At 36.0% G+C, this 14,825-nt stretch overlaps 1 protein-coding gene across 1 annotated transcript in view; it reads right to left on the minus strand.

Annotated features, from left to right (window-relative positions):
* Window positions 1-14,825, minus strand: part of TRDN (triadin) — a 354,043-nt gene that overhangs the window by 12,034 nt on the left and 327,184 nt on the right. The window contains exons 25-32 of the mRNA XM_049874135.1: window positions 10,343-10,372; window positions 9,702-9,731; window positions 8,873-8,902; window positions 7,447-7,473; window positions 7,031-7,078; window positions 5,008-5,055; window positions 3,996-4,013; window positions 18-62 (exon numbers count right to left, since the gene is read on the minus strand). Of these exons, the coding sequence (XP_049730092.1) occupies window positions 18-62; window positions 3,996-4,013; window positions 5,008-5,055; window positions 7,031-7,078; window positions 7,447-7,473; window positions 8,873-8,902; window positions 9,702-9,731; window positions 10,343-10,372 (276 nt within the window). The remainder of the gene's footprint in view (window positions 1-17; window positions 63-3,995; window positions 4,014-5,007; window positions 5,056-7,030; window positions 7,079-7,446; window positions 7,474-8,872; window positions 8,903-9,701; window positions 9,732-10,342; window positions 10,373-14,825) is intronic.

A 14,825-nucleotide genomic window follows, 5' to 3' on the forward strand; every position in this document is an offset into this window, starting at 1 on the left:
CAAAAGTGAAAAAATACCTGTTTTTAGAGATGGAAGTTCTTTTTCTTGACGTTCAACATTTTCTAGAAAGATAAATCAAAATTAGCTGGTAATCTGTGGTTTCCTTGTGTAGCAAGCATTTTCTTATTTACGTGTTTGCAGGCTATCCTCAGTTACACAGCAGGAATGCCTCCACAGTCATTCGCTTGTAGCTTGGAAGGCAGGAAGCATCTTGCCATAAAAATGCCTTATAAACACGTCTGAGTCATTCTCAGGACACCTGCAAAAGGCCTTCCCTTACTGTAAAGTTAGAAGGTAAGTACCAGGGTACTGAGCCTTTTGTGGTCAGGAGGTGTAAGAAGAAGATGTAACAAGTGTAACAAAGAAGAGAACAAGAAGGAAAAGATTTTTTTTTTTTTCCTTTCTTTCTGTGTTGAAGGTCTAGTCTTTACTTGGGAATATTTTAGGGTAGATGATTTTTGTCTTTGACATATACCAACTCCTCTTTTCACCTCTCTGACTCCTTTCAGTTCCTTTCTTGCCAGGTCAGAAGAAATTTAGTACTAGATTTAATCTCTTATTGAATATGTAACCTGGGTCTGTCCCATTTCAGAAAGTACCATCTATTTTTATTTTTCATTTTCCTCTACCACCTTCCCTTTCCAGTTTCAGTTAGAACTTTCATAGCTGAATCTCAACTGAGTCTAGGACTAAGTCATGACAACTAGAGTCAAATAATGTGTGAATAATTAACGTCCTTTTAACTCTCCGAATGCTATTTGAATTAAAAAATTGATTGAGAGATTTCTCTCTCTCTCTTCAAAAGTGAAATTTTAAATGAAGCTATGTAGTATGGGTAATTTTGAGTGGTGCTAGAGAATATTTGGAAATAGAGCAGATATTAAAACAGGCCAAGTGTCAGTTCTTACTAATAACCTCAGGTTTAGTCCTCCTGAGCTATTCTTGATGTTTAACTTTCTTCCTCTTCCTTACTTCTAAACCTGGAGATTTGCTAAAAGCTCCATTTTTTTCCCCCAACATCATGCTGCAACAATGAAGTAAATGGGAAGTTGTGGCACCTGTGTTGGCTAAGCTGGATAATTGTAAATTAGGGATTCATAGCTGTGATGGGTTATTTTATGTGTCACCTTGACCAGGCTATGGTGCTCAATTGTTTGGTCAAACACTAGTTGAAATGTAGCTGGGAAGGTGTTTTATAAATATGATTAACATTTATAGTCAGATGACTACATAAAGGAGATACTCTCCATGATGGAAGTGGGCCTCATTCCATCAGTTGAAGGTCCTAAGAGCAAATATTGAGGTTGCTCTGAAAACAAGGGATTCTGCCTGAACACTGTACTATAGACTGAATTGTGTCACCCAAAAATATATGTTGGAGTCCTAACTCTTGCAGGGGTAGGTGTGAACCTTGTATGGGGAAATTTTTTTGTGTGTGTGTTTTGTTAAGTTAATGAAGTCATACCAGAAAAGGGTGGATCCTAATCCTCATACCTGTTGAGAGGTGTTTTATAAAAGAGAAGGATAGAAACAGAAATAGAGTCACACACAGGGTGAAGACAGTATGTGAGCACAGGCAGTCCCCGGGTTACGAAGTCTGATTTACGTACAACCCGTAGTTACAAACCAACCCCAGTAAAGCCTATCAGGAAAAAAATGACTCAGTGTTCTGGCCCCTGGGATCTCACATGGGCCATGCTTCTCCCACCTATCCAGGAGTTGCAGTGGGTCCTTGGGCGGCCACCGATGGTGGACGGAACCCTGTGACGTGGTGCACCCAGCCACAAACCGCAGCAGCGAGCAGAGGACCCACACACACCTGCCTCCCTCAGTGCTTGGAGAAGACCAGCCCCATAGTCCACTGGCCCCGGCACCATCGTTTCACTCCACATTGCGGGCCTGAAGGTTAGATAGGAATGGTACCTAACTGTTCCTACTTAAATACAAATGCGACTTAAAGATAGACTTAGGAACAAAACCCTTTTGTAATCGAGGGACTGCCTGTACCCATCTACAAGCCAAGGAACACTAAGAAATGCCCAGCCATGCCAGAAGCTGTAAGTCAGGAAACAATCTTTCCCTAGGGCTGACAGCAAGAGAGTATAGCTCCGCTGATGCTCTCTATTCAAGCTAACAGCCTCCAGAATTGGGAGAAAATAAATTTCTGTTCTTTAAACTCATCCATTTTGTAATATTTTTGTAATGGCAGTTCTAGGAAGCTAATCAGACTGTAATAGAAATTCTGCCTGAGTTTCCAGCCTTTCAGGCGGCCCTACAAATTTCAGACTCAACTACAACATCAACTCTTGCCTGACTTCCCAGCCTGCCCTACAGATTTCTGACTTATCAGCCCTCACATTTAAGAACGAATTTCCATTAATTTGTATAAATCTTAGTATTAAATAAGCATGAACAATAAAAGAAAATTATGAAGCCAATATTCAAGTTATCAAACTGTGATAATAACAGCATTGGAAAATTATATTAAAGTGACTGTATAAATGAATAATACCAGTATCTCTATGTTAGAATATGAGAAAGCATAAAACATATAATCAAAATACATACAACAGGTTCTAGGGTGTGAATGTGTTCTAATTAGACTCCATAGACTTATTTATTTTTTGAATTGCCTATATGTCCTTCTGACTACCCATTGCCTTCCAGCTGATTCCAGCCCATAGTGGGTGACCCTATGGGACAGAGTAGAACTGCCTCATAGGGTTTCCAAGGAGCAGCTGGTGGATTCAAACTGCCAACCTTTTGGTTAGTGTCTGTTCAACTGTGCCACCAGGGCTCTGTCATTCTGACTACTCTCCCCATATTCATTTTTGGATCTTGTCAATCTAATTGTAATAGAGCAGCCAGAGAAGATGTAGCTGTAGCTACTCCCGTCTTGATCCAATCTTGTGTTTCACAAATTTATATCATTTGAAGACCAACATCACAATTTTGACATGATTTTGGATGTGTTTACTAGCTGTGTAACAGTGGGCATGTCTTTATAACTTCCTGAACTCAACAGTCACATTTTAAACTCCCTTTTTTTATCACTATAATTTATATATCATCCTGATACAGTGAAATGGAAGATATTTAAAGTCTACACTCATGAGAAAATTCCATAATTTTAATAGACAAGTGGCAACATATAATTTTATAATTTAATCTGTTTCTAAATACCAAAGTCTTTATAAAGGGCAATTAATGCAGCTTAAAGGAAACAAAAATTAAAACACGATGTGGTTCGTAACACTGACAACTTTGCATCATTTCGTTTTCCTTGGACTTTCATTATGGATGTTCAGAAGACTGCCCAACTACTCTTACTTCTTATTAGCAATGTTTTATAGTGTATGGACTTGTTCATTTGACATTAATAACAGTGATACATTTTCCAGAGATTTTTTTGTGTGTAATTATAATGAACCATTAATTAGTAGCAAAAGGCAAGGTCATTAAATCAAAGCCATAGCAACAAGATTAACTTATCACTTACGCAGATAATTTAGCTTAAAAAAAAAAATTAGCTTAAAAAAAAAAAAAGCTTAAAAAAATTAATGCAGCTTAAAGGAAACAAAAATTAAAACACGATGTGGTTCGTAACACTGACAACTTTGCATCATTTCGTTTTCCTTGGACTTTCATTATGGATGTTCAGAAGACTGCCCAACTACTCTTACTTCTTATTAGCAATGTTTTATAGTGTATGGACTTGTTCATTTGACATTAATAACAGTGATACATTTTCCAGAGATTTTTTTGTGTGTAATTATAATGAACCATTAATTAGTAGCAAAAGGCAAGGTCATTAAATCAAAGCCATAGCAACAAGATTAACTTATCACTTACGCAGATAATTTAGCTTAAAAAAAAAAATTAGCTTAAAAAAAAAAAAAGCTTAGGCAACATTAAAAACAACAATTTTGGAAAAGCAAGTTGTTAAAGTCAAAATAGTCAAGCAATGCTTTATAGATTTTCTTTTCATTTCTTACTTGACGGTTTAGGCTTGACTGTAGAGAATGGAGGAAAGTAAATGGTATATTGATGAGAACAAAACATGGATAAAAGAATTCTTTACCGTTTGTGTTTATCCACGCTTAATTTCAGATTCTCACCTTAGCTTAAGTGTAACCCATTCTTTCTGAGCACTATTATTTCACTGTCAGCCAATATATTAATCAAACAGCTTATCTACAAACTGATAGGAAAGACATAAAAAATGCATATAAAATTTAAAGTAATCTATATATTTGGGATACAAATACATTGAGCTAGTTTCTCCATAATCCTCAAGCATCCATATAACTAAATGAGATACTCAGGGGGTTATATTAAGGCCTTAGGTTGCAATTTAGAGGAGAAATACGAGCTTAAGCAATGGTTAGAATAGAGTACAATGGTCATTGAGGTAATGTGAAAATGACCGCATGAGATTTCTTTGTCATGAAATAATAGCCTATTGCAAGTTCTATTTCTCATTACAGCAAAGAACACCGGAATTGCAAGAGTCTGTGCACTCCATTTTTTTCTCATATGAAATAGTCAAGGATTGACTGTTTTACTGTAATATTCTGTGTTCTGCTGAGCTTTCTTTGAGGCATATTTAAAGTCTTAGACAATTGCAAGACTCTGTGTGATGCCTGCATGAAGTGAAATTATTCCGCCTAATTTATAAACAGCAGGAAGTTTCAGATTGCTAAACCTTTAGGATTTGTGGAAATTTGGTTTGAAAATGAGATGAAATACCTAAAAGTTCATTATAATCAATCTTTTACATGAGTTTCCTTATGAATTATATATAAATTTAGGTCAATCTTATTTTTAAAAAACAAACTGTCACTATTTTCTACTGTTAATTTTATTAAGTGTATCTTTTAGTTATTTACAGTAGTTCAGAATCTTAATGTTTATGGTACTGAAAGATTACATGCTTCAATGAAGATATATGTGTATCCATAAAACATAAATCTGATAAATAGAAAAAAATGAAAAAAACTTATTTACCTGGTTTCTCAATTGTAACAGCTTTTACCTGCTTGACAACTTTTCCTTCTGTGAAAGGAAAAAAATGTTAGCACAAGTAGACATTTTGAATGCATCTGTATTAAACAGTGACATATTTCAACCTTGATATTTTATGTTCTTTTTGAAATAACATGAATGCAGCGAATAACTTAGCTGATTCCTCAGTAAAACAGTAAGTGATATCTTTTATTCAAATTGAATGAGAGCATAAAGAAAATTTGTCCACCTGCAGATATGCTTCGAAGACATCGTGTTGTAGAAGTTTTCCTAATTCAAATTGCCCCTAACCTGTAATACAATCTCTATTTTTTTGCCTTCACTGTACTGTATGTATCTACACAGAGATATTGCTTTATAAAAATTATATCCCATTTTCATTATTGAATTAGAGAAGGAAGGAACAATTTCTTATCTTTTTTGTGCAGGTATGCCCCTGGGAACCCAGGATTAGTCTGGAAATTCAAGTTTCTTAAGCTTTAAAACTGGAGGAGGGCTAGGACTTTGGGGGATTTCCCATTCATGGGACGTCGTCTGTCCTCTATGCTCTTACAGATGTAGTCAAGGAAATTTGAGTCATATTAGAGAGATTATTGCAATGATCCTATATCAAGTAAAACTTCTCAAACACTCATCTGTGGAAGTGGATCGGCTGGTTAAATATCCTAATTATAAAGTTTCCGTGGGAAACAGATAATCTAAAGAGAATGGATGTTATAGTTGAACTAAAGGAGAGATGGGGATACGCACTTCGTTATACACTCAGAGGCTAAACTCTCTCTGTATTTCATCTCAAAATGGTTTTCATTTGTGTCAGTGGAGAAAATAATGCAGTTTTATTATTGATTAAATTACCCAAAACCAGATTAAATTAGGAGGTGCTAAAAGTTGTTTCTTGCCACAGTGGTTTAGAGCTCGCCTGCTAGCCAAAAGCTTGGCAGTTTGGATCCACCAGCCACTCCTCGGAAACTCCATGGGGCAGTTCTCCTCTGTCCTATAGAGTCGCTATGAATTGAAATTCACTCGATGAAAATGGGCTTCGTTTGGTTTCTTTTTAAAGTTGTTTGTAAGGCTTTGCTTGTATTGATACAGACAGCAATTCCCACCTCTTCATCCTCTGGCCCTGCTGTCTTTAGAGTTGCTTTTGTTGGGATCTTGTATTTTGTGAAGCATAGACATACTAGAGTGATATGAGGTCTTCAAATAAAACTCACTCAAAACCACGGAAACAGATTTGCTGAAGTTCAACGTAAAAAATGTAGGCAAAAGATTTTCTAAGATGTGTTTAGAAAAAGCATATTATTAACTATTTCAGATTTCTGGTCTAACAATATTCATGATACTAAGTAAACAATTTAGCTAGAAAGAAGGGCAACATGTTAGAGTAACAGAGGTTTGGAGCAGCCTCGATATTTAATTTCTGTTCAATTAGCTTCTTAAATAAGAACTAATTAATAACCTCATTTTGGGAAATTCTGTCTCTCTCTTTATGAGCTAAGTGCATTGCCTCACCTCTACTTTCTCCAAAATATAAGATTTGTAATAAAAAGAAAACAAAGAAGGGAGGTATGGATGGAGGAAAGAGGGAAGGAAGAAAGCAGGGAGAAATGTTGATTTCCTGAGCATTCCTGGAATGTTTGGAATCTAAGATGATCATGTTTGAATGAGCCAATCTGAATCACAAGTTTTCTAAAGATATCTTGCCCAAAACAATACATAATAAAATATGGAGCCCATCCATCTGCATGATGGCAGATGATGGTCTTCGTCGCACTGAGTTAATTGTCTGATAAGAAGGGATGACTCTCTGGTTACATCTGTCTGGTCAAGTCCTCAGTACAAAAATCATTATGAAGATGACTATAAATATAGATGTTTTAAGGAGCTCTCTGACTTAAGAGACAAATTGTCTCAAATTGATTCTAGTTCTACTCTAAACTCTTTCATCTACTAAAACAAAAACATTGAGAGACAATTTGATACTACAAATACCACCTGAAAATACCTGGTTTACCATGGGAAATGGTCTTTTCCGGTTTTGTTATGTTTTGTTCTGCAAATAATAAAAAGAAAATATTTTCAGGTGTTCAAAAATGTTGTAAATTAGCATACAATGAATATTCTCTGTGGGTTAGGCCAGTGATTTGTTAAGAAGAAAACAGCAACAGATTTGAGCAAATGCTGTCATGGAGAAAAAAATTATTTAAAACTTCTCACATCATTTTATTTTATATGAAAAACCTTAAAAGTTTTGGTTGCTTGAAATTATATACCAAGAATTATTTACTTTTAAGTAGCATAATTTCCAAAGCATAGGTTGTAATGAAACATAAATTTCAAAGCATAAATTGAAAATATAGAATGGTGAAAATATTTTGAAAAAAATTATATAAGTGATATAGATGAAATTAATGTACATACTGTGTGGCTGAGCTTTTTCAGATACGGCTAAAAAAGAAAAATTTATTAGTAAAAATAAATAATAGCTTATTCAATTAAATTAATTGCAAAGATTAATATTTGACAATAACAAAGAGAAATTTTAAATGGTAATAGACCTAACAGGAAGTTTTAAATGATAGCGGGGTTCTGATAAAAAAAAAAAAAAAGGCAAAATGCTTACATGTGGAAACAGATACTCACCTGCAGCAAATAAATATAATCGGGAAATACATCATAAGCCAATAGACAGGCATTTGTTAGTCTTGTTAAATTAACAATATATTATTTACAAGAGCCACTAACCTCAAGCATATGACTAGTTACTAGGTTAGCTGTGGTGAGAGCTAAAGGGGTGAGGTAAGACATGCATCTCTAGATTTGGAGTTTTAAATTCATTGAGATTGAAGAATTCTGCTTTGTAATCTTTTTTTATAATAAATAAATAGCTTCCACAGAGCCTGAAGTTTTTGCGTTGTTTTTAACTTGCCTCAGGTCAACTTGGAAAACCTGGCGGCATAGTGGTTGAGAGCTATGGCTGCTAACCAAAAGGTTGGCAGTTGGAATCCCCCAGGCGCTCCTTGGAAACTATGGGGCAGTTCTACTCTGTCCTGTAGGGTCGCTAGGAGTCAGAACCGACTTGACAGCAATGGATCTGGTTTTGGTTTTGGTTTTGGCTTTGGTCAGGTCAACTCAGGTCAGTTGGTACCATAGCCTAGGACTTACACACTAAAAAGCAATGAAAGCTTGAAAAGGTCACCTGTTTTTAAGTAAATGTTATCTCTTAATAAAATGATAAAGTTAGTCTGGGACAGTCTCTAAGTGGAAGTACCCAGGGTTTGGAGTACTGAAGACATGGGGTAGGATTCTAGTTCCAGCATTTATTATCTTGAAAACGTTTGAGGAATACCTTACTTTCTGAACTCGGTTTATCAAGCTCTTTCCACAGACATTAAATGGGAATAATAATTGCCAGGTTGCATGCCTCACACAATATCAAAATTTTAACCAGGTCCTTAGCTCATGATAGATGCTTAATAAATTCTCATTCTCATTGCCTTCAAATCCAAATAGTCTATGGTTTTGAAATTTATGACTCTTGTTTGTTATTGGAAATAAACCCACAAATGAAACACAATCACACTTGATTTCAAAGAACCCCAAGAAATGCCTCTTGAAGTCTGGAGTCTCTGCTGAGGTCAGTTTAAAGCCATATTGCAATTGCTTTTTCTTATGAGAAATCCTCATTACCAAATCCAGCACTCATCCATAATGAGCAATGGAATGGGAAAGAGAACAAGTAATGGGGAGGCTCTGTAAATCCCCACTGTGGGAAGGAAAAGGCTTTTAGTTCTAAAATGAAAGCAACATCAGCTCTGAATCTATTTAAGAATCAAAGTATTGTTACCTGGTTTTGTTTCTTTTTTAACTTGTGGCTCTGAGGGGGGGAAAAGGGGAGAAATTTTAAAATCTATATTTAAAAAAACAAACAAAACAACAACACCAACTATAGCACAAATTTATTTTTGGAAAGTATTTTGTTTTGTTTAGTATAATTAAAAACACCAGCATTTTACTAAAAAAATATTCCATATTAATGCTGGTCTGTCAGTAATGGACTACAAATACATTCTTAGTTAAAATTATGGACTTTTCTTTTATTGAATGATTGCTACTGCTGATTGATTTAAACCTGAATTTTCTATTTTTTGTCAAAGCTGATCGTTCTGTGAAATAGTTCTGATATTATCATAAGATAAATGATTTAAGGGAGAAAAGTTGAAAGAGACTCTTTCATATTGACCTAACTGATCCTTTACATGATTTAGGAATTTAGACAAATGGCTGGGAAATAATAAACAAAGATTTAACTGTTTTGAGAATCAGAGACTAATGTGTGTTGCCTTTAAAGAGTTTCTACTGTCTACTGCAGTCCTCAGAAATACTCATATCAACTGAGGAGCCCAAATAGAGCCCAAGTAGAGCAACTGTTTTTCCTGACAGAATAGCGGTGTCTTACGACAATCAGGAAAAATAGTGGTTTCGGTGGACTCAACTCAATTAATCAATTATTTCTTCTGAATTTTATATGTGTATATATATATATATGTTTTAAAAGTTAGTCAAAGATACACTTTTGTTATAACATCTGCATTAAGGCATAGCATTTGCAAAGAGATACTGCATTATTATAAATATGGAAAGTATCTACGAATCTATACCTAGGATATACATACCTGACTTCTCTTCTTTTTTTACTTGTGGTTCTGAAAATATAGATAAACATTAGCAATTATGATTGTATAGAAAGGTGATTTATTTCCTGTGCTTTTGCTCATGCATATTTATTTTATGTATTATTTATTGTTTCTATATCTGCCATATTAATTTCTCTCTTCTTATGATTGAGGCAAATTAATGCAGACAGTGGCATAGTGGTTAAGTGCTACAGCTGCTAATCAAAAGGTCAGCAGTTCGAATCTGCCAGGTGCTCCTTGGAAACTCTATGAGGTAGTTCTACTCTGTCCTATAGGGTGCTTTGAGTTAGAATCCACTGGACAGCAGGGGGTTTGGTCTTTTGGTTTTACCAATCTCAGGAAGAATTATTTTGAGCAAAAATGATAATATGAACTAAAATTTTTAATGAGACATTAATGAAAGGTATTGTTTTGTAGCTTCAGTGAATAAAGAATGAAGAAAAATTTAAGCATAGCACGTTCTCAGAAATACACTTATGATAATAGGAACACACTCTGCACAAAATATTTAAGCTTTGTCTTTAAGCAAAATATTCAACAGTGGAATCAGAGGATAAGTAAAAACATGCAGTTAATATTTCTGTACTACTTTATTTATTTTTCACATGCATATAACATACGTGGAGGCTTAGGCTTGATGACTTCTTTGCCTAGAAAATTTTAAAATTTGAAGAAATAATGGCTGAAATTTTTCCAAATTTGATGAAAGCTATAATTCAGAAATACAAAATACCCAAGCACAAGTAGTGTGAAGAAAACTACACCAAGGTATATCATAATCAAATGTTTTAAAACAATGATAAAGGGAAAATCTTAAAAACAGCCAGGGGCGGGGTGGGGGGAGAGTAACATCATGTGAATGAGAACAAAGATAACAGTGACAGCATACTTCTTGGAAACAATAGAGCCGAAAGTCAGTGGGGCAAAATTTTTAAACGATAGGAGAAAAATAAAACAAAACAAACAAAAGACAATGTCAACTTAGAATTTTACACACAGAAAAAGGTACCTTTCAAAAATGAATGTGATAAAACTTTTTGAAAGACTCATCACCAGCCTGCATGCATGACAAAATGTGGAAGGAAATACTTAAAGCAGAACAAAAACACTACTAGGTGGAATTAAAGCTACACCAGACTGCAGAGCATCAGAGATACTAACAATATAAATAGAGAAAAATATATAATTTATTGTTTAAATCATTTTAAAAGATAACTGTCTGATAAAAGAAAAAAATCTCTTGTGAGATTTATAATGTATTTAGAAGGAAAATGCATGACGACAATAGCACAAAGGCAGCAAGAAAAAAATAGAAATAATGTTATTGTACTGTATGTAAATGGTGTATCACTTGAAAGTAGATGTTCGTAAGTTCACTATGAATACTATAAATGTTAAAACAACTACTAACAAAACGCAGCAATAAATTATAGCTAATACAGCAAAAAGGAGGAAAAGATAATTTAAAAAAATGTTCCATTACCCAAAGGAAGCAGAAAAAAGGAAAACATGAACAAAGTAGAGTGGAGACAAACAGAAAGATAATAGAATTGAAACCCGACCATACCAAAAACTGCATTAAAAGTAGAGTTTAAATACCCTAATTAAAAGGCAGAGATTGTCATATTTTTAACCTCTTATCATTGCTTAAAGGAGCCCTGGTTGCGCAGTGGTTAAGTGCTCAGCTGCTAAATGAAAGTGGGTAGAACCCACCAGCTGCTAAGATGTGGCAGTCTGCTTTCATAAAGATTACAGCCTTGGAAATCCTATGGGGTAGTTCCCCTCTGTCCTACAGGGTCCGTATGAGTTGGAATCGACTCAGTAGTGTGGGTTTGGTTCTGGTATCTTTGCTTAAGGAGCCCCACTGGCTCAATGGTTAAGCCCTGGGCTGTGAACCTAAAGGTCAGTGGTTTGAACCCACCAGTCACTCTGAAGGAGAAAAGACTTGGCAATATGCTGCCATAAAGATTATAGCCTAGGAAATCCTATGCAGCAGTTTTACTGTGTCATGTGGGGTGGCTATGAATCAGAATATACTAAACAGCACACAACAACATTGCTTAATTTATCACCCATAATCTGATATTTCCAAGTCTATATATCTGATTTATATCTGATTTACATACCATTCCTAACTTTAAGAATATTCAATTACCTGTTAGTTAATTCCCCCTAAAATTTTAACAGTCAGTTCTAACTTAATACTTATCAAACCAAATACATTACCGTGGCCCAAAACTATCATTTCTCTTGTCTCTATCTCACTAAATGCCAGGTATTGAAGATCTTCCTAATCATTCATACTAGAAATTTGGAAGTTATCTTCATCACAACCTTCCACACCCATAACCAAGACTTGATTTTATTTCTGAAATATTTCTTGGAAAAAATTTTCTCTCCATTGGTAGCAATTGGGTGATTGTTTTAGTTTCAGCTGTCAATGTCTATTACATGATCTACTATAACTATCTTGTCAGGTCTCTTCTAATCCTATCTGCTCAAAAACTACTACACAGAAGCTCAGAGTGATCTACTTAAACTTTGACCCTGCATGACCGTTAATTCTTCCCCCCTTTAATAGTGTCATGGATTGTCCCCCCAAAAATGTATGTATCAACTTGGTTAGGCCATGATTCCCAGTATTCTGTGGTTGTCCACCATTTTCTGATTGGATTAGGGTGGGATTGTAGCACCACCTTTACCCAGGTCACATCCCTGATCCAATGTAAAGGGAGTTTCTCTGGGGTGTGGCCTACACCACCTTTTATCTCTCAATAGATAAAAAGGAAAGGGAAGCAAGCTGAGAGTTGGGGACCTCATACCACCAAGAAAGCAGCACCAGAAGCAGAGCACATCCTTTGGACACAGGATCCCTGAGCCTGAGAAGCTCCTGGACCAGGGGAAGATTGAGGACAAGGTCTTTCCTCCAGAGCCGACAGAGAGAGAAAGCCTTCCCTTGGAGCCGATGCCTTGAATTTGGACTTGTAACCTACTAGACTGTGAGAAAATAAATTTCTCTTTGTTAAGCCATCCACTTGTGGTATTTCTGTTACAGCAGTACTAGATAACTAAGACAAATAGCTTCTTATTTTCTATAAGAAAAGTTCAAATCTAGTGGCATCTCTTCGAAATATTTCCTCTAAGTTTTCCCTGACAGCTTAGCCAGTCACCTCTTGTCAATTCTCATGAACGTCACCTATAAACTGCACTGAACTACTTGTAGTTTCTCACACTCAGTGAAAACATTGCTCCTATGCCTCTGTCAACAATATTCATCCTATTCTCTCCTCACTTTTTTCTAATGTTTTAATTTTTTAAATAGATGTTACTTGTTAGAGCTGTTTCAGGTTTACAGAAAGCCTGAGCAGAAAGTAGAGTCCTCACATACCTGCACTCTGTCCCCTCCACCCTAGTTTCCCCAGTTATCAATGTCTTAGATTAGTACGGTAGATTTGTTACAATTGATGAACCAAAATTGATGTATTATTATTAACTGAAGTCCATAGTTTACATTTCATTACATAGCTTAAATTGTGCACATTTACAAAACCCTTTATGTTGCATAGTTCTCTGGATTTCCATAAGTGCATAATGTTATGTATCCACCATTACAGTATTGTACAGAATAGTTTCATTGCCCTAAAAACCCACTAGTCATACTTCCTCTCCTCCTCTAAGCCCCTGGCAACAACTGATCTTTTTCTTCTCTCTATAATTTTGCCTTCTCCAGAATATTACATAGTCGGAATTATACCTATTTTTATTTTTTTTTAGTCTTTTCATGGAAACCCTGGTTGGCTTCCATGAAGTGGTTAAGAGCTACATCTGTTAACTAAAAGGTCAGCAGTTCGAATCCCCCAGGCACTCCTTGGAAACTGCATGGGGCAGTTCTACTCTGTCCTATAGAATCACTACGAGTCCAGGAGTCCATGGCAACGGTTTTCTTTTTCCTTTTTTTAGCCTTTTCACACTGTTGTTGTTAGGTGTTGTTTTCACATTAGCTTTCTTTATTTAGCAATAGGAATTTAAGTTTTGAAGCCCTGCTGAGAATATGCATTTCTAACAAGCTCCCAGGCAATGCTAATATTGCGAGTTAGGGACCAATTCTGAGAACCACTAGGAGAGCAGTGGTTCTGAAAATTTATTATACATAAGAATCATCTGGGGATTTTGTATATCTGGGATGGAAATGCAAATTCTCCACAGGGGTTCGAACTGGAAAAAACCAGTTCAAAGCCCTGGTCTTTCTGTGGCTTGATAGCTCATTTGTTTTTTTATCACTGAATACAACGAATTTACCACGGTTTGTTTATCCATTAACCTACTGAAGAACCCTTGGCTGCTTCCCATTTTTGGTACTTGAATAAAGCTGCTATAAACATTCGTGTGCAGGGTTTTGTGTGGACAATGTTTTCAACCCATTTGCGTAAATATCTAGGAGTGCAGTTGCTGGGTCATATTGCAAGGCTATGTTTAGCTTTGTAAGAAACCACCAAACTTTCTTCCAAAATTGGCCGTACCATTTGCATTACCACCTGCAATGAATGGGAGTCACTTTTGCTGTGTATTTTCTCCAGCATTTGAAATTGTCAGTGTTTTCTATTTTAGGCATTCTACTAGGTGTGTGGGAATCCTGGTGGCATAGTGGTTAAGTGCTACGGCTGCTAACCAAAAGGTCGGCAGTTTGAATCCGCCAGGTGCTCCTTGGAAACTCTATGGGGGCAGTTCTACTCTGTCCTATAGGGTCGCTATGAGTCAGAATCGACTCAACGGCAGTGGGTTTAGGGTTTGGTTACTGGTATTTCATTGCCGTTTTAATTTGCAAAGGTGCAGTGGTTAAAATCTCAGGCTGCTAACCAAAAGGTTGGCAGTTCAAATTCACTAGCTTCTCCTTGGAAACCCTAGGGGGCAGTTCTACTCTGTCCTATAGGGTTGCTATGAGGCAGAATTTACTTGATGGCAACGGATTTGGTTTGGTTTTTTAACGACATATGAAAGGAGCACTGGTGGTGCAGTGGTTAAAGTGCTCAGCTGCTAACCAAAAGGTCAGTTGTTTAAACCCACCAGTCACTCAGCAGAAAGATGTGGCTGGCAGTTGGCTTC

This window comes from Elephas maximus, chromosome 1 (assembly GCF_024166365.1).
Source record: "Elephas maximus indicus isolate mEleMax1 chromosome 1, mEleMax1 primary haplotype, whole genome shotgun sequence".
NCBI lineage: Eukaryota > Metazoa > Chordata > Mammalia > Proboscidea > Elephantidae > Elephas > Elephas maximus.